At 53.4% G+C, this 18,794-nt stretch overlaps 9 protein-coding genes across 9 annotated transcripts; 5 read left to right on the top strand and 4 right to left on the bottom strand.

Moving 5' to 3' along the window:
• Positions 1 to 100: 100 nt before the first annotated feature.
• Positions 101 to 385, top strand: J4E85_010961 (uncharacterized protein; the record flags this gene model as incomplete). Its single annotated transcript, XM_051475164.1, has 2 exons — positions 101 to 160; positions 209 to 385. The coding sequence occupies 2 exons, from the start codon at positions 101 to 103 to the stop codon at positions 383 to 385; spliced, it is 237 nt and encodes a 78-aa protein (XP_051321028.1).
• Positions 386 to 633: 248 nt separating this feature from the next.
• MRI1 (S-methyl-5-thioribose-1-phosphate isomerase) lies at positions 634 to 1,858 on the bottom strand (the record flags this gene model as incomplete). The annotated part of the gene is made up of 2 exons (XM_051475163.1): positions 634 to 1,297; positions 1,344 to 1,858. 2 exons carry the CDS (start codon positions 1,856 to 1,858, stop codon positions 634 to 636), a joined length of 1,179 nt encoding a protein of 392 aa, XP_051321027.1.
• Positions 1,859 to 2,841: 983 nt separating this feature from the next.
• Positions 2,842 to 4,416, top strand: J4E85_010959 (uncharacterized protein; the record flags this gene model as incomplete). Its single annotated transcript, XM_051475162.1, has 2 exons — positions 2,842 to 3,033; positions 3,082 to 4,416. The coding sequence occupies 2 exons, from the start codon at positions 2,842 to 2,844 to the stop codon at positions 4,414 to 4,416; spliced, it is 1,527 nt and encodes a 508-aa protein (XP_051321026.1).
• A 458-nt stretch (positions 4,417 to 4,874) lies between these two features.
• J4E85_010958 (uncharacterized protein) lies at positions 4,875 to 6,099 on the bottom strand (the record flags this gene model as incomplete). Its single annotated transcript, XM_051475161.1, has 5 exons — positions 4,875 to 5,322; positions 5,399 to 5,470; positions 5,527 to 5,545; positions 5,592 to 5,655; positions 5,929 to 6,099. 5 exons carry the CDS (start codon positions 6,097 to 6,099, stop codon positions 4,875 to 4,877), a joined length of 774 nt encoding a protein of 257 aa, XP_051321025.1.
• Positions 6,100 to 6,130: 31 nt separating this feature from the next.
• Positions 6,131 to 7,183, bottom strand: J4E85_010957 (uncharacterized protein; the record flags this gene model as incomplete). Its single annotated transcript, XM_051475160.1, has 3 exons — positions 6,131 to 6,693; positions 6,744 to 6,989; positions 7,042 to 7,183. The coding sequence occupies 3 exons, from the start codon at positions 7,181 to 7,183 to the stop codon at positions 6,131 to 6,133; spliced, it is 951 nt and encodes a 316-aa protein (XP_051321024.1).
• A 4,773-nt stretch (positions 7,184 to 11,956) lies between these two features.
• On the top strand, positions 11,957 to 13,144 carry J4E85_010956 (uncharacterized protein; the record flags this gene model as incomplete). Its single annotated transcript, XM_051475159.1, has 1 exon — positions 11,957 to 13,144. The coding sequence occupies one exon, from the start codon at positions 11,957 to 11,959 to the stop codon at positions 13,142 to 13,144; it is 1,188 nt and encodes a 395-aa protein (XP_051321023.1).
• Positions 13,145 to 14,393: 1,249 nt separating this feature from the next.
• J4E85_010955 (uncharacterized protein) lies at positions 14,394 to 15,748 on the bottom strand (the record flags this gene model as incomplete). Its single annotated transcript, XM_051475158.1, has 3 exons — positions 14,394 to 14,624; positions 14,674 to 15,548; positions 15,676 to 15,748. 3 exons carry the CDS (start codon positions 15,746 to 15,748, stop codon positions 14,394 to 14,396), a joined length of 1,179 nt encoding a protein of 392 aa, XP_051321022.1.
• Positions 15,749 to 16,293: 545 nt separating this feature from the next.
• Positions 16,294 to 16,929, top strand: J4E85_010954 (uncharacterized protein; the record flags this gene model as incomplete). Its single annotated transcript, XM_051475157.1, has 1 exon — positions 16,294 to 16,929. One exon carries the CDS (start codon positions 16,294 to 16,296, stop codon positions 16,927 to 16,929), a length of 636 nt encoding a protein of 211 aa, XP_051321021.1.
• A 29-nt stretch (positions 16,930 to 16,958) lies between these two features.
• J4E85_010953 (uncharacterized protein) lies at positions 16,959 to 17,746 on the top strand (the record flags this gene model as incomplete). Its single annotated transcript, XM_051475156.1, has 2 exons — positions 16,959 to 17,665; positions 17,728 to 17,746. 2 exons carry the CDS (start codon positions 16,959 to 16,961, stop codon positions 17,744 to 17,746), a joined length of 726 nt encoding a protein of 241 aa, XP_051321020.1.
• Positions 17,747 to 18,794: the final 1,048 nt, after the last annotated feature.

Below are 18,794 nucleotides of genomic sequence, written 5' to 3'. Positions count from 1 at the left end.
TAGGTTCGCGCTAAGGTCCGTCAGTCGTCATCTTCGAGGACGCGCTTGCCTCCTCGGCAACGGGCGCCCGCCATTCACGACTTCCTGCACCATCTCCACAATGTCGAATGCCCAGAATGGAACAGGCGCTGGTCCACAGTCACAGGCCGAACTCGCTCAAGTAAGTTGGCGCAAGTCCCTCTGTTCTGAGTGTTAACAGCTCCGGTAGGCGTTCAAGGACCTGCAGCGAGGCGAACAGACCGCCGCCGCCTTGGAGAACCATCTCGATTCGATCGAAAAGCAGATCGAGGCGCTTTTGGCCCAGGCGGAGAAGGCGGAGCAGGAACTGAAAAACACTCCGGAAGAGGACGAGAAGCCTTCGAGCGAAGAAAAGGGCTCTTCATAATGTCTACCCAGAATGCGCCTGCCATAAGATGTATGCGACATACGCTCGGATATACTTTCTTGAGATACGAGAAAGCCGCCACATGACGTACGGGCAACATGACCGACGGACACGAGTTTCACGAGCAATTTGGACGTCGTTGGCGAGGCAGGACATAAGCATGCATAATGTGCTCTTAGCAGAAGGGACAGTTCCAAGGATGGATTGATGAAGGACGATTTGCGCTTCCAAATATCCTAAACACTTGTCTATAAGCCACCGACAGTTGAGGGCTTTACTTCGGACCCCTGCGTCTTGAAGACCTCGTCCAAATGGAATACACCATTACTGTCCTTCTCAACCACGCCTACCTCGGTGATGATGCCATCAATGAGCTCCGCAGGCGTGACATCGAAGGCTGGGTTCCACACACCGATACCATTTGCCGCAATGCTGATAGTTTCGACAACACCCAGATCCAATGTAACGCCATCATGTCTAGGTCCCTTGACAAGTGTCACTTCCTGTCCGGGGCGTTCTTCGATGACGATGTCGGCCCCCGATTTGGTCTTCAGGTCGATAGTAGTTCTTGGTGCGGCAACGAGGAACTTGACGCCGTGGTGCTTTGCAAGAATGGCCAATGAATAAGTTCCAATTTTGTTGGCAGTGTCACCGTTCGCAGCCACCCGGTCGGCTCCAACCACAATACCCGCGATGTTCTCGCTCTCACCGCGAAGTCGAAGTAGCGCTGCCGCCATGGAGTCAGTGACGAGAGTTGCCGGTATCTTGTCGTGAACCAATTCGAACGCAGTCAGCCTAGAGCCCTGGTTATATGGGCGTGTCTCAGAACAGAAAGCGTGCTTCAAAGATCCATTGCCGTGCAGTGAGCGGATTACACCAAGCGCTGTGCCATATCCAGCAGTTGCGAGAGACCTGTAGGATTAGCCGCTGGATGTTGATGGTGCAGAATGGTACAAACCCTGTGTTGCAGTGCGTCATCATGCTCACAGGTCCCTTCTTTCCTGCTTCCGTGTTCTTGACTATCCACTCTGCGCCATGCTTGCCGATACTCTCGTTATCGCTCACATCGTCAACCAGCATCTTCTCCGCAGCAGCCACGTACGCATCTCTCACGGCTTCTCCACTCGCTTCCTCAGTTGCAGCAGCTTCCTTGGTAATCTTTCGAAGTTTGCCTGCTGCATCTGCAAGGTTGACGGCAGTTGGTCGGCTGGTCACAAGGTAGTCCAGCTTTTCTGTAATGAAGATCTCGACCTCCTCAGCTACCGATGAGAGCTTCATGTTGGTGAGTTCGACTGCGAGGGCGAGGGCAGCGACTATGGCGATGGCTGGTGCACCTCGCGTCCGCATCTCCTTGATGGCGTGCCATGCATCAGTGCTGGAGTAGATGTGGTCATATTCTTCAGCATGCGGTAATTTCAACTGGTCCAGAATCTCGAGCTGGCCGCGTGAGTATTTAATCGCCTGGAGTACCATTTTGAAGGTTTCGTAGAATGGCGTGTCACTTGAATGCGTGGCAGAAAATTTCTGGATGGTGAGCGTTGGGTGTCAACAGCCCCATCGCGGGCCCTGACGCTAACACGTGGGAGCCGCTCAACCCAGGCATGCGTGCGGCCTCATCTAAGTTACACGACATACCCAGACAAAACATACACGGCCCACCGCCTGGCATCGATGCATCGCTGCTACTCCACGATCCGTAACTCTCGACACTTCGGCATGACGGCACGCGATGACGAAATTTAGCCACGTGTGGCTCGGTGCCAAGGCTAGCTCCAGCCACCAAGCAACGCACCTGCCGGTATAGGCCACGGCCTCGCTGTTCTAGCCGGACCAACATGAGCTGGCCGTATTGATAATCCACATGCATCGAGTAACCATCGCAAAGGTCTGTATTAAAAGGGGCGGACATGCATCTTGCAACTGAGCCTTCCATTTTCACTGAAAGTACCGCATTGCAGCCCTACGAGAGCCGCAAAAGAAGGGTCCGTCAGCTGCAAGGAACCGGCAGTGAATTGACCGCGGTTGTCCCATGACGACGCCAACACTCGGACTTCACGCATATACCCTACGGCCCTGCGCGCCCAATTGCTCCTCCGCACCTCCGCTCCCGCTCACCCTCTAGATATCCCTAGTTGTTCGTCGCATAAGAACTGTGTTGTCCAACCAAGACGTTTTCGGTAACCACGCCCGTCTCTAGTTCTTCCCGATAGGCGGAGAAAAAGACCCACATCCTCACTATTTATCTTCCCCAACACCACACGCAGCGCAAGCCACCCAGCCAGAGAACATTACTGTGCACATGCGCAGACCAGCCAATCGCCGCATCCTACATCGCCTTACCTCGCCGTGCCTTACTGGACCCTCGTAGTTTGGGCCCGATATCGATTGGAAGGTCAGACGAGAGAAATCGCCACGCCTCGAACAACCCCGCGCACCTTTGCGCCAGTTATATAACGATGCCCCTCATGCCGCGCTCCAACTCGAGCGTTGGGGTAAGCACCGCAGTCATGGCCTCCCAGGAAGAGCCCATACAGCCCTCGTACCGAGGCTACGGCACAATGGCTTCCCAGCGACCTGCGCAACGCCAAAGACGGCACTCATGGCACACACGCCCCTGCATGCAGGAAGCAGAGAACTTCCAGGTCTTGGTAAGTTATACAGCGCACATGCGCTCAACAGTCTGCTAACAACGGCAGCTTCGTAACTTTCTCGTCGAACTTAACTGCCGCATGGACTTTCTGGAAGACTATGGCCACCTCAAATACGATGCCGGAGTCGAATACGCATACAACACACTGCTCGCCGTCCGCGAATCCTGCTCGAAAATGTCCGACGGCGCAATCGAGGCCGGACGGCGGCAGGCTTCTGTCTTCGTCGAGACCTTGGAGGGACGATACAAAGATGCAATGGAACGGAAGGAGACATTCGGGGAGAAAGTCCTGGAAGGAATAGTGCTCATGGACAACTACCTGACCGAGTTTGAGACGCGCGCATATGCTATAAGAGACGGATCCATCGGCTCCTATGCGCAAGAAGTCTATGAGGAAGGTCGGAGAAAGATGGACGAGGGAATTGAAATTGCAAAGGGCGTGGTAGACGGCGGTCTCGACAAGGCACGACGCGCGCGTGAAACGATCGAACTCCGAGTTGAGCACGCTGTGCAACAAGCCCTAGAGCGAGCAAAGGCACACGGCCTGATACGCTACGACGACCTGCCCGAGCCATGGCGAGTCAACCCACACATCCTCAAAGGCTACCGCTTCCAAGAAGGAAAGTGGGCTTGCGTCCGATCCATCTTCGGCCTTCACAACGAGCTGATTAATATCTGGACACACCTTCTCGGATTCATCATGGTGCTCGCCATTGCCTTTTACTTCTATCCTTCGAGCACCAACTTCAGCATGTCGACAAAAGCCGATATCTTCATAGCAGCAGTCTTCTTCTTTGCGGCATGCAAGTGTCTGGCCTGCTCGACCATCTGGCACACCATGAACAGCATCTCGCACCAAACGCTGCTCGAGCGCTTCGCCTGCGTAGACTACACGGGCATTTCCCTCCTCGTCGCCGCATCTATCATGACAACCGAATACGCCGCCTTCTACTGCGAGCCCGTCTCGCGCTGGTCATACATGTGCATAACAGCACTGCTCGGCATCGGCGGCGTGATCCTACCCTGGCACCCAACCTTCAACCGAGCCGACATGGCCTGGTTCCGCGTCTTGTTCTACTGCTCTCTCGCCCTGACTGGCTTCCTGCCCTTCGGCCAGCTCGCCTACACCCGTGGCCTGGAGTGGGCGCAGTACTTCTACGCGCCCATCACTAAGAGTCTACTTGTATACGTTACCGGTGCGTTACTGTACGCGAGCAAGACGCCTGAACGCTTCTTCCCCGGCCTTTTCGATTACGTGGGCTGCTCGCACAACATCTGGCATGTTGCTGTGCTGGGAGGTATCATCTTCCATTACATGGCTATGCAGACTATGTTTACGCAGGCCCTTACGAGGGCTCAGACTAGCTGCTCTGTGTACTAGGAGCATCTTATCTTGACGATCTTCTCCGTACCTCTTACTTATCCTTTCTCTTCTTCCCCTTCTTCTTGTGGAGCGTTCGGCATTGTGGAGCGAGTTGGTTGTTTGCATTGGGTAGGCGTCTGACCTATAGATGTTGAGATGGTGGGTAGATGAGAAGGGTCCGGTCGGCGGATGCCATGCGGGACGCTGTATCTGAACTCATATAGACTGTCGATAATTACTACATCATGAATCCCTGAACATTCATCCCAAACTCCGCCTAACAATGTGCACCTTTTGTACGAGCCATTCATTTCTGCACCTGTAACCTTTGAATCAGACACAACACGCCGGGTCTAATGTATGCCTTTCGTCATTATGACTCCCAAATGCTTCTCTAGATAAAACTACCTACCTAACAATCCCTAAACGCCATTCGCTATGCAGACAACCCATTTTGGCCCTTCGCGCATTCCCATCTAATGACTATCCGGCACATCCGGCAACCTCTCAATAACATACTTCCCCTTCGCCACACTCACAATCGGCACACCCGGAATCTTCCTAATCCTCCTCTTAAGATCCCTATCATTCGTCGCAACAAGGTAAATCCTATGCTTCTGCACGCGATCCACAATACAGTCGTCGGCATACGTGCCCTTGTGCTCGCACTTGAGCCGCTGCCAGCGCTCGTCGCGCGCTATGCGCAGCGCGATGCGGTATTTTGGACCGAGTTTCTCGAGCTCCGCCATTACGCAGGTGGTTATTATGGGTGTGGCTTTTGCGTATAAGAGGTCCATGAGCGCTTTGTCGAGCTCCAGCTTGGCGTGCACGGTGTGGGAGAGGAAGTTTGTGTCGACGAGGACGGAGTAGGGGGGGCCGAGGGCGGTGTTGGCTTGGAAGAAGAGGGCGGAGGAGACTTGGGGGCTGGATTGGGGGTGTTAGTTGGAGAGAGGATGGTGGGGCTGGGCGGTGCGCGTTGGCGGTTTTGTCTGGAGCTTACATTTCTCGCTTTGCCTTGTTTTCTTCCTCTTTCTTCTTTGCTTCTAGCTCGCCGGCCATTTGGTTCTTCTTGCTGGTGTAGTGTTAGTGCTTCTGGAGCGAATGGTAGTGGAGCGCGTAGTCGCATACAGTCGTGCATCTCGTTGGCCTACAGATGTTAGTAGAAGCTCATCTAGCGCACATGCTGACCATACCGACTATCCTCTTGGTTTGCGCAAACTTGCGCGTCTTCTTCTGGACTCCCATATTTGCCGAGTGCTAGACTCTTCCGTTCGCGCGCAGACTCAGTCGATATATAAAAGCCCTCTAAAGCTTTCTGCGCGGCAGGCGATCTAGCTTGTTCGTCGCGATAGCTTGCGCAGGGTCGGGATTGGGGTCGTGTCGTGGTGGTGAATGTTCGCATACCACTTTTGCTATCGATAACGCGGGCAACTTTTTGATGCCAAGACATCCAAAGTTCGTCGGAGCTTTTCATAGCCAAAGCACCTGCAGGCAGGGCAATCATTCATTAAGCAGAAATCCAAATCTTACACTTATTCTAAAGTACTTCTTAAGCGCCTCTAGCCTCTCTCCTTCGCTCTTAAACTTAATCTCTTTAGTCTTCTTGCCTTTTATGTTCCACTTCAGCGAAGCCGCCGCTAGGCTTATCTTGCCTTTAAGCTCCCCATTATCACCGAGTAGCTTCTTGTCCGCTACCACCATCTGCGTAAAGGCCTAGAAGCCGATAGACAACTTATACAAACGAGTTGCGGTGATAGTTGTAATAGGCGCCATTGCCTTTGTTGATATTCAGCTGCATCAAGACGTATAGCATTTGAAGACAAGCACTTCGCTGTCGCTCTTGTGGTGTACCGGGTACCGCAACACACAGCTGGAGGTATTCTTGGCCCGTAAAAGGAGGATGGACGCGTGCTCTCATCGCTGTCTCGACTTGGGCACCCATGTTACTAGCTTGAGTCGCTTGGCCTAGGCGTAAGGCATCGCCTGGATGGAGAGTACGGGCGTTATTAATGAAGTTGCCTCCTATTCGGTACCAAGATTCGAATAGGTCCACGATATTCTGCGTAAGGCCGCCCCGTCGCTGGAAAAAGAAGAAGGTGAAGCGGAGTAAAGCTTGCGTGGACCATCGATGAAGGAAGTTCCGCAGACCAGATAGCGCGGTTGAGAGGCCGTCGTAACCTCGGACTAACATGTCGATGTCCGTGTTTGGGGCTTGACGACCGAGGCAGATGAAGAGAGGCAAGAATTTGAAGCCCAGTGGCCCTTGTGGATTGGAAGGTATGTCGTGTTGAGAATCTGGAAGTTGTTAGCACAAAATCACCCTGGTACTGGGCAAGAAGACATACCCATGTTCTTTATGTGAACGCACATAATCTCATCAAAGACACTGTATGAGAACCCGACCCAACGTAGAGCATACACCAGACTCTCCAGCAATACAGTGCGCATGTCGAGATTGTTCTTTGTCTCTCGCGAAAAGACTATCAGTTTCTTCTTCGGGCCCGACGGCCCTGGTCCAAGCGGATGTACCAACCGCGTTGGATGCTTGAATGACACTGCAGCTGAGAGCAGCCCTTCTGTGAGGAGAGCAGCTATGTAACGTTAGCATACATCTATGTTACGCTAGTTGCATGAATAACTTACTGCACCCTAACAGTTTCTCGAACAGCGCAAAGTCCCCGATGGCAATTCTGGATTGATCTCTGGGAGCCGGAAGGCTCGAGATGGCAGCTTGGACAGCGCCCATGAGTTGTTGAGCTGCAGCGGGTGTGCGATTATCGGGCATAGTCACTGCTGTAGTCGCTGATGGTATGGGGTTGGGTTGGATTGGTACTATAGATATGTCAGAGCTACTGCTGAACGAGAATGGTATTGTGAGTAAGATTACCTGGTGCGGATGCTGGCGTGGCGAAAGGTAAATAGAGTCTGTGGCCGCTGGCGGTATGAGTCCATCCCCAGTAGCCACCGTTGCGAGGAGTTATCCATAGTCTGCCCCAGCTATCGGCAACAGGTGGGCCGTTCTGAATAGGTCGACCATGGGGCCATGATAAAAGACCTAGTTGGCTAGCAGAAGGTCGTGATGTGTTACCGGTTGAGTCGGGTGGATTGAGATCCGGCCAATTTGCAGGGCGTGGTAACTGACTTCGATTAGCAGAACTTGGCTCCTGCCCGCCGATCGGATAATCATAGGCGGTCGATGGAGATGTTAAACCTGAATTCGCGGATGGAGTTGCCGCAAGTGTTCTGGTTGGAGCAAAAGTGGTACGGGGGCTAGGTGAAGTACGGGTTAGGCCTGGGGATGATGCAGGATTCGGCGCTGTCCTCAATGTTAGTGATGTTGGAACTGGTAATAAGTTAGAAGCGACTCACCAGAACCATGGCTACCACTTTTCTGCTCTGGGGACTTCTGGGGTGTCTTTGGTGGTTGAGCAGGAGGAGAGCCCTGGTTACTTGGAAGTTGAACCGGGGGTTTGCGGCCAGCAGTGCCAACTGGTCGTAGGGTCTGGCATGAGTTGCGGAAGCGTTGGCATCGCCCGCAGGCATCCTGGCCGGGGACGCGACTGCATCTCTCTTTCACAGCATGGCACCTGTCGCATGCTCGTCTTGCTGGCGGAGCGGGAGGAGCAGGAGCAGGAGCAGGAGCTTGGGGAGTTGGAGCTGGAGGAACAGAAGCAGGAGCTTGGGGAGTTGGAGCTGGAGGAACAGAAGCAGGAGCTTGGGGAGTTGGAGCTGGAGGAACAGAAGCTGGACCTTGACTTGAGAGGTTGTTCCTAAGCTGCTCCGCCCTTTTCGCAGCTCTTGCGTTGTTCTTGATCGTCGCCTTGGAGTCTGGTCGTCGTGGCGGCATGGTGAGTGGTGGGCCGGATGTTGAAGCTGGATGCGAAAGCAAGTAGATCAAAGCAGCGGGTGCGAGAGAGAGAGAGAGAGAGGAACAGTCGAGGGCGGAGACTATATCAATCGGCGGGGTCCACTAGCGTGCGCTTGCGCAATCGCGCAGTTGACGCAGTTGACAAACGGTGACGAAGTGAAGGTGACAGGGAATGAGGATTGAGTGGTTGTGAATCGTCAGGCTCGCAAACACGATGGATGAGCGGTAGGTCTGGCGCCTCTTGCAATTTCTGCGCAAGGGGTGATGGTTATTGGTGTCGTCGATTTTTGGCCCGTTCTCATACCTTCACTTCACTGTTGGATCGGTGAGAAGGCTGTTGCAATTGCGAGATCTAGTAGATTTAGCGGTACTCAGACAAACGACATGGAAAATCATCTGACCATCGATTCCGGACACACTGAAACCTGGATTTGAACGTGTTATGTGGGTGAGATGTAGTAGCCTTGCTGACGTTTGGTTTTCTAAAAGCCCCAAGAATGCGCGCAGAATATACGCTTTGAGAAAGAAGTGGAGTAGCACGCGCAAAGTTTGCTGTTGCTGAGTAGAATAGAGCGTGTAATATGGCGAGCTCTGTTGGATATATAAAATGTGGGAAGAAGACAAGATCCCTGCAGTATGATCCATGTTAATAGAGCAACAAATTTGGTGAGATATGACTGTTGGCCAGAGAGAGGTGTTGGTGAGTTATGACTTTCGACGAGAGTGATATGTTGGCGAAATATTAATAAGAGAGGAATGTTGGCGACATGGATGTGTTGACGTGATATTAACGAGAGAAAGCTGATGCAGCTTTTCCCTTCTTGTATTCTATTGCGGATATATCGCTTTGGTCGTTGAGCTTCTTAGGAGTGGAATGTGATTTGTCGAGTTTGATTGAAGAGAGCTGACACAGCTTCTCCTGTGGTTTGACAATTTCAGCCTGTTGGTGACGTTGCGCGAGATGAAGGGCAAGGTTGTCTATGTTCAGAGTCAGTTAAAAGGCAATCACAGCACAGAAGCTTTGTCCTACCATGATTAGAGCGGTAAAGGGAGCTGTTAATAGAGAAGGCAGTATGCTTGATGTAATGAGCATGCCACGACATATCAATAAAGATCGGACTTGTGGCGGATAGTGACAGTTGCTAAGAAGAGCTGATGCAGCTTTTCCTTTGCAGTTTGTACTTGGCGCTGTCTGCGCATATAGCTATGAAACTCTTGAATACGAAGATGTTGATCATAAAGACGTAGGCAATAGGACCAAAGAGACGGATGAGACTGTTCTAGGGAGAGCTGACACAGCTTTTCCCTTGAATTCATTCTCAAGTGCGTCAGGATTCGTCGTTGTCGGTGTTGGGGAGCGATTGCCGAAATTGACTAAGGAGAGCTGACACAGCTTTTCCTTTTGTTCGACACTGTCCGCTTGTGGGAGATACTGGCGGTATGTCCGGGGTGACCTTTGTTGGAGTGGGGGGAGTTCGGCAGTAATCATGAACTGTGACTGGTAGAGGGGATCCGCCGCACACATATTCTCCAGATCGGTGATGCGGCTGATGGCAAAGAAGGCCAACATGCGATTTCCTCGGATTGTATAGTATGGCGAAGGGTGGACGGTGGACGACAGACGGTGACTAAGGAGAGCTGGCACAGCTTTTCCCTTGCTTCTGTCCACATTGCTAGGCCGTCGAGAGATGGATAGGGCACGTCGGGAGAGCTGAGGCAGCTTTTCCTTCCGTACCCATGCACACTGTTGTTGTCGCTGGATATAATGACGTTGTTGCATTTGATGTTAAAAGCCTGGGTTAGCGAGAGATGTGGTACGTCGGGAGAGCTGAGGCAGCTTTTCCTTCCGTACACATGCCCGCTGTTGTTGTTGTTGTTGTTGTTGTTGTGACTGAGTGTAACGACGTTAATGCGTACGTTAGGAGAGCTGAGGCAGCTTTTCCTTCCGTACACATGCCCGCTGTTGTTGTTATTGTTGTTGTGACTGAGTGTAACAACGTTAATGCGTACGTCGGGAGAGCTGAGGCAGCTTTTCCTTCCGTACACATGCCCGCTGTTGTTGTTGTGACTGAGTGTAACGACGCCGATGCGTTTCATGTTGAAGGCTGGGGCGAAGAGCAGGAGATTCGGCACTTCGGGAGATCTGATGCAGCTTTCACGTCTGTCTATGGTAGGGACGAGGTTATTGGAGAACGAAGTCGTGCACTGTGCACTGCCGTATTAGCATGTTGTTCTCAATTCCCCCTCAAGCCAGAACATACCTACGAGCCGACCAAGGAAGGTGCGATGTAGCGAGACATACTCGACAAATTGATATGCAATCAATAATGCCGTATGTTCCAGTGCAGACCAGATACCAAGAAGCCGGCTTTGGAACAGTTTTCGAGGTGTTGAATCGTGGTGATGTGGGGTATCAGAGTCAGTGATGAGTTGAGGCAGTCGCCTTTCTAAAATGTGAGAGATCTGGGAAGGAAGGAGCGCAAATTTTCATCACGACGAGCCAAAACGAGCGTCAACCTAGATGTTTCTTTCATTCCATCTCGTTCCCTTTCATCTCATCTTATTCAAGCACAATGGCCGCTCAAAACGCATCTTCGCCTTCGGGCATTCCCGAAACCGATTATGGGGTTTGGCACGACACGCTCCAAGTTCCCCCGACTATTGGCACATTGAATTTCGCACTAGTTGCAGCGATAAATGCGGGTACTACAGACGTAGTGCCGCAGCGGATTACGCAGCGGCATAAGGGGAGTCATGTTCACTTGCGCGCGTGCCCGTGGATTGGGTGCGGCATTGTAGCATCTGATGAAAAACGCCATCTTAAGGAGTTTCATGACGAGAAATCCCCAAACGTCATAGTAGGTACCTTCTTAGCATCTTCTTTCTTGTACTTGATGACTCTACGTGCACATCTTCTCTACCTTACACTACGCAACATTTTTTGTTTACTTTTATTCTTTTTCTAACGTATCAATATAGTGCATCAACTGCGACGCAAAGAATATTACGTGCGACCGACCGTTCCTCGAGGCTGATGACAATTCTCCCTGCACAGCGTGTCTTCGCGGTGGTTACACTTGCGTTAGCCGAACAAAAATCGTGAAACGCGGTGGAGAACTAGTGCAGTTGGACGAGCCTGCTGCCAAGCGCCTGCACTAGGAGGATCTGTCAACGCTGGCCCTGCATACAGGCCGTGTTTTTCCTGCATCCCTGAGCCAGCAACGAGGTGCAGACGTCAACAATCGGCTGCTCTGAAGAGGCCTGACACGCGGACGACTCGATCACCGCGAAGAAAGCACCAATTTCCATTACTACACTTTTCGATTTTCGATAAATCCCCGTCGCTAGTCTGCGGCCACCCACACATCACGCGAACGGGGCGCTCAGACTGCGCGTATTTGCCCAGCGGGTCCTCGACTCCGCCCCTTGTTACCCTGACCCCGTATCCGTCTTGCACTCCACCATCAGCATTTCCTCTCGTTCCCCGTCACTCGTTTCGGCGCTTCTCTGTCCTATCGATATCCCCAGCGACTGCCTCCCCTCGTCGTTTCACTGCTTTTCTTTCACCAAACGATTCCTGAAACACGTCTGTTGGAGTACACGAGCCTTGAACACCGGGTCTCCTGAGCCCTTTCGAAGACTGCCCAACGGCAACCCTACCTCCGCACACACCTAGACACCACAACCACGATGCGGCCTTCCGTCGGCTTCGTGGGGCTGCTGCTCGTAGTCGCACCCACAGTCCTCGCCCAGATCGAGAACGCACCCGAACTCAACACCGTCGCGCCAGGAGGCGACGCGGCGACGAACACAGCCGAGACCTCCGCCGCCGAGACAACACAAGCAACGACAACGAACGCTGACGAGACTGCTGCCACATCACAAGCCGCCACCACGGAAACCACCGAGGCAGCAACCACCGCAGATGCGCCCACCAGCGCGGCCGCCCAGACAGGGTCTACAAGTGTCTTCAACCTCGTGGGCGCACCAACACTGGCTGGTGTCGGTATCCCAGACATCAAGGTCCCAGACACAGCCGGCGCTGCCTTTATGCAGAAGTCCGATCTCCCCGATGGAACCGTCTTCATATGTGTTGGTGCTATCCTCGCCTTCTTCGGTGCGGCAGTGCTGGCGTGGCGCGGTCTCGTCGCATGGTCGTTGCATCGTTCGGTGAAGCGGGCGGCCATGGCCCAAAACCTGGCTGATATCAAGGCCATGTCAGCAGTGCCTGGCAAGAAGCGGGGGATGTACAATGTAGTAGGAGCAAGTTCGACCATGTCCCTGGATCACCTGAACGCCGCCCCCATTGGCAAGTCAAACAAGGCCTTCAAGGGCGCGGCTGCCAACACAGCACAGCAATCGCAATCGTCTCTCTTCTTCTCCCCAACCGCAGGTGGCGCCGCCGGTATGCGAGATTCAGTCCACGTAGCAGGCAATCGATCCTCCACCTACCTGCCCGCGGGATACTACGCCTCTGGCAACGCAGCACCCGCCGCCGGATCACCACAGATGCACATTGGCAGCCAGAACCCCAACAACCTTTCTGCCCTCTCCCTCTCCACACCAGGGAACCGTTTCAGCGCGAGATCCGGCATGTCGCCACCAGAATCGCCGTCACTCCCTCCATCGCGAGGAGGCTACGCCCGCGCCCCACCATCACGAGACGGCCTCTCCAACTACAACCGCAACAGCGTGGCAACCCTCGGCCACCAACCCGGCACCACAAGAAGCCCCGTCTACGGCCAGGACAACAACACCGTCAGCCAATTATCGCTCAATGTCCCGGGCGGCACGACTGTGCCTGGTGGCCGCACGCCGAGTGGATACTTAGACGACCTCTTTGAAAACCACGGCAACGGATCCAGAGAACGATTCTAGTTGGATCTCGAACAGCAGCCCGCAAAGCAGCGTGTCGTGAGCGCAGGAACTTGTTCGCTGAAAAAGGGTTCTTCGGCCATATATCGTTTTGTAAATGCGCCGGGCGTGATGGCTCGTGCTAGAGCCGTGTCTGCGAGCACTCTATCCATAATAGAAGATTACTACCGGGTATGAGTTGTGCGAGTACCGGAGAGGCCAGAACGAGTTATTGAGGTTGTTGTCGAAAGACAGAGAAAGAGAGAGAGGAAAGGAAGCAGCCAGAAAAGAGCGGTGTCTTGTTGAACATCCTCTTTGCTCATGCATGCCCATTTTCGCGCGTGCACGTTTTTGTTCTCGTTTTCTTGCTTTTGGGGTTCACGGCCGCAAGCTTGTGATACCAACATTATGCCGGTTTTGGCTTTTCTTTTTCTTGTCCGTTCGATGCATTCGACTGTGTGGTACCGTCAGCGGATTCGTTCGCCGAGTTCACCCCAGCTGCTGTCTTTTTACTACTATCTTCTTTCTTATTATCATGGTTTCTCTTCTTACGAATGTAGGGTAGTGGAGCTCCTCCGCTTTTACTGGAGTTAGATAGGCGTTCAAAGAATGTGCGAAGGCGAGCATGCATCGGTCCCTAGCCGTTTAGCCATGGCATGTTCGCGAGTCGCGTTCTGATGGATCGATTTGAGCGAAGAGTGAGTGGTATCTACTATAGTAGATTTTGCATATTAGACCCCATAATGAAGTACTATTAAGCAAGAAAACGGTCGACGTGCTGAGTCAGTGTGGTGACAGTGGTGAGGAAGGAAGGAAGGAAGCGTCGTGTGATGTGTGATACGGTACTGGCGGTCCTGGGTAGCGCTGGCGCTGGGGCTATCGTGCGGAGTTTGTGGAATACAACATGCGAAATGACGTCCCGTTTGTACATCGTGTACTTTGCTAATGCGGATTCTGTTTAGCTGGGTGGACTCACGGTTAGTACGGGTAGCATCACCTTAGATCACAGATGAGAGACAAGACAAGCAAAGGGCTTTGACAGTATTGAAAGCCAGTTTTAATGCGAAGCACACCTTTTGGTTCATCTAACGAGGTATAGACAAGTCAAGGGCTTTGATAGTGTCGAAAGCCAGTTTTAATGCGAAGCACACCTTATGGTTCATCTATATCTTACAAAAATGCATAGTCCAGTACCCTTTTTTGTCTATCTACCACCAAACATCGATGCTAAATTTTGCAACGCTACGGCGTTGTAGTGTTTGTGTACCTATGGCTACCTTGCCTTCTTGGCCATGGCCTTGCGTTTCCTTGCTTCGCCATTGAGGTTGGGCGCGGTGGCGTTCTGGATGGCGGCTTCTTCTTCAGTCAGGTTGGATGTCTCGACCAGTGGCTTGTCAAGTAGTTCCTTCTTTCCGAGGATGCGTCCGGCGGTTTGGTTGTAGGCGAACATGGGGAGCTTGAATAGGAGGGTGTCGTAGATGGTGGGCTGGGGCTCCTCGTCGGGCTGGATGCTGTTAGTTTCTATGATATGCTGGAGAGTGGGATATACGTACGTCGACAAGGTATTCGCCCTTCATTCCGTCCTCGTTCTCGACTTCCAAGAAGACATTGCCAACGGAGTCAACGACTAGGATTTTGCCGTTCTCAGAGACAATACGCTTCTTGGCTCCCTGGGGACCGGAGATGACCTCTGCCTCGACTGGGGTGCTGATGCCGTCGTCACGCGCCTTCTTGGCAGCTTGCGCCTTCTTGGGTTTCTTCGCATCCTTCTCCATGGCGCGTCGCTCGCGACGGTTGCGTGGGCCAACCTCCTCAGGGGTCTCTTCGGGGGTTTCGTTCTCGAACTGCTGGGCGTTCACAGGGGCAGCGCCGGCGTCAACTCCAGGAATGCCCTGAAGACCACTCTCGTCACCCCAAGCAGTCTTGCGCGCCTGGCGGACGAACCTCTCGGCGTAGTCCCTGCGGCGCTTCCATCCCATGACCAGGGCGAAGTAGTGGAAGCCTCCACCGAGAACGACGAGTAGACCAAAGATGACGGAGCCGAGGCCAGGGCGGAAGCGCTCGTAGTAGTAGCCAGAGCCCCTCCATGCTGGGAAGCCGTTCCTCAGGAAGTGGTCGTAACGCTCGCGCTCAGGGCCCTTGAGCAGCTTTCCCACGACCGAGAGACGCTGGTAGGCGGCGGTGACCTTCTTCAGGTGCGCGTCGGTCTCCTTCTTGGACGGCTTCTTTCCCGCTGGGTTGGTCTTCGCATATTCGGTAACAAAGTTCTTGCGGGCCTTGTCCGGGTGGAGTTCGCGCGACTTCTTGCGGAGGGCCTTGGTCAATTGGTCTTGGGACGCGCTGGGCTTGACGCCAAGGAGATCGTAGAAGGTGATGTTGGCGCCGTCGGCTTTGGCGACTTCGTCACGGATGCGGAAGATTTCGTGGTCTGCAGTGCGCTGTCAGCAAGTAGCTCGCAGTTGCACATGAGCTGGAGCTGGGGAAATGCATGTGGGGAAGGCGCATATGTGGCCGCAAGCATGCACTTGAAGACGACATGCAATTGGAATACGCACCCTCTTTGGTCCAGGCAGCGGCGAATGCTGCAAAGAGGCACAAGACCAATGCGAGCAACGCGTGAGATCTCATGGCTGGGGTGGATGAAGTTTGGCTGGTCTGCGAGCAAGTGATAGGGAGGCTGCAGGCTTGTGCCGCCAGATGTCCAGTAGTGCCGCGAGTGACGGAACGTGGCCCAATTAGTCTGACCGCTGTCGACGGGACACAGGTGTAGCAGGCCTGCGCGATAAAGAGGCTCTCTACGCAGTGCAGTCACTCTCCACTTTCACTCCAAGTCTCTGCAATTGAATCAAAAATGTGGCCTCTTCACGACTTGCATGTGAGACGCGGCTGAGCGTGTGGCTGTGGCTGTGGGCAGGCGCGACCCTGAACTACGGGATTCGCGGCAGGGGCCAACAAAAGTTCCCATACGGTCAGCGACACGCAACCTCCTCAACAACTCGACTTGCACTCCATCTACACTCACTTCAGCCGCGTCAGCGCATTCACTCTCTCGCGACTCTTTCCCATCTACGTAAGGCAGCCATCTACTACATACAATTCCACCTCCCTCCCCTCTAGAGGACACATCTCCAGCCTTCCCTCGACTTCCACCACTATCAGCAGCTGAACTGACCATGACTTCCCCTAAAGATCTCGAAGAACAACAGCAGACCCTCATTACCCCCGACCAGCGTCAACAAACACCACCCCCCGAAATCACGACCCACACGCCTTCCGTCATGTCTCGCTTCAGCATCCCCATCGATGCCCTGACATCCCGGATGAATTTGGGCGGACGCTTCGACAGCATCCGCTCCACTTCAGTCTCGTCGCGATTCGCCAACCTGCGACCCATCTCCGAGTTCTTCGACTTCAAGCGCATCTCCAAGCCCGCCAACTTCAGCGAGGTTCAGAGCAGGGTCAACTACAACTTGGGCTACTTCTCGAGCAACTATGCCGCTGTCTTCGTCATGCTCAGCATCTACAGCCTGCTCACCAACTTGATGCTACTCTTTGTCATCATCCTTGTGGTCGGTGGTATGTTTGGAATCGGCAAGCTAGAGGGCAATGATCTCCAGCTCGGTAGCTGGCGCGCGAGCACCTCCCAGCTATACACCACGCTCTTCGTCATTGCGATTCCCCTCGGACTCTGGGCCTCGCCCTTTTCCACTGTTCTCTGGCTCATCGGCGCAACTGGCGTCACCGTCGTGGGCCACGCTGCATTTTTGGACAAGCCCATCGAGTCAGCTTTTTCCGAGGAGGCGGTCTAGGTGGTCGGCCGCGAACTCCTCCTTACACTATGCCCCGCTGGGGAAGACCACCAGGGGGCTCGTCGGGTGTGGGGAGATACTACGAGGGGGGACAGAACGACGTGCATAGGTTTCAAGAATTGGATAGCGACGATGAGAAGGGTGGCGTTGTATTAGATCAGGCGTTTCAGCCGGCTTTGAACGGCAAGAGCATCAATCCGGATGAGCTTTACTTTAATGATATGGATATTAGTGCCTGGGAGGGCAGGGCAGCAGCTTTGGGTGAGGCAACATACCAGGATCGTGGTCATCAACAGCGTTACGACGAATATCCTGGTAGTATGGGCAGCAACTACAATTCGGCCGAATATGAGGAGATACTTTTCCGTCGAGTACTCGACAAGATTCGCATACAAAGAGCAGCAGGCTATACCGATGTGCAGCTTACTGCAGAGGAGCTAGACGCGTATCATGCACGATTTCTTGGCCCAAGGACGACGGATGTTCGCCCTGAAGCCCAGTCTCGACCGAGCAGTGCTTACTACCCCAACGACCCTGCAAATGTGGTCAGAGACGATGCAATTAGCAAGCACGGCAGTTCCTCCAGATCCAAGAAAGATCAGAAGCGAAGTTCGCTCTCTGGATCAAAGTCGAAGGAGAAGCCCAGCAGTCGCAAACGAATATCTACTGTATCAACCACAGATAGCCGTGCACCGCCACCCGGCTTCGTCATACCTGGCCCAGACGGACAGCCTATGTATGCGCCCATCAATGCTTACCAGGGTAGCCTGGAACGGGAACGGGAATCTCCACGTCCAGCGTCCCGTTCCGCGTCTGATGCTAGTCATTACGTCCCTTCGCCATCGCACGCCAGCTTTTCTCGAGAAATGCTCGGCGCGTTCCCAGAATCTGTGGTCGATTACCGTCCCACCACCCCTCCACGGCAAGGTCGTTCTATGTCCTCTCGACAGGCTGCATACGAGGCTGATCTGCCACACGGGTCACGCACAAGATCGTCCTCTATTCAATCCGCTGGGCTTGTCCCGTTCCCTGTGGAGCCCTACCAATACCACAACTTCAGTCCTACGTCCTCTTCATCGCCGACTTCGCCTCAACCGCAATATACACGGAGTGTAAGTTCGGCCGTATCTGAAGCCAGCTACACATCAGTGCCACGGCGTGTCCCAGTCCCTGCTGCTACATCGGCATCACTTCAGCGAGCGGCACCTGCAGCACGTAGCCATGTCAGCCAGTTGGATCCAGCTCTAGCTGCACAAGCGTCAAGCTCTGCTACTCCAGCTCAAACTCAAGAAGCTGCTAGAGGAAGTGGCCATGGAGTTGAGAGGCGGCGGAAGAGCGGTAAAAGTAGGAAGAAAGGTTGAAGCATCTCGATGTAGTTGTACATGGCACAAATCCCCCGCTCTCCAATCTGACACTTCTGATCCAATTGATTCTTGCTTTCGTAGACATTGCATACAAGATAGTGGCCTCGAAGACGGCCACGTATGTAGTGGGCCCTTGATATTCCTGTTGTACTGATAAATATATGTATTGCTTGCTCCACTGAGGTGTGTTGTTCGATAACAGTCATTCGATCTGACTCTTAATCAGTCAAAACGTGTCTCGAACTGGGCAAGGAGCGCATGCAGGAACGGGTCTGTCCCCTCAATCCAGCCCTTAGCACGATTTGTTGAATGCCATATTGCGTGTGCTGCATCTGCATCTTGCAGCTGCATCTGGGTCTCGAACACTTGCAACGGTTTTCTAGACACTTATGCGACAAGGGTACGCGCACAACGGCCGTTGCATAACGGCTGTTTCGATCGCGATCACGTCAAAAGTCCCGGGTGGCCATCAAAGAATAACCAATATTGATGGAAGAAGTT

This window comes from Alternaria conjuncta (assembly GCF_024043145.1).
Source record: "Alternaria conjuncta strain BMP 0040 chromosome Unknown scaffold_28, whole genome shotgun sequence".
Lineage (NCBI taxonomy): Eukaryota > Fungi > Ascomycota > Dothideomycetes > Pleosporales > Pleosporaceae > Alternaria > Alternaria conjuncta.
Note: the sequence above shows the minus strand (reverse complement) of the source record. Positions and strands in the feature narration are given on the sequence as shown.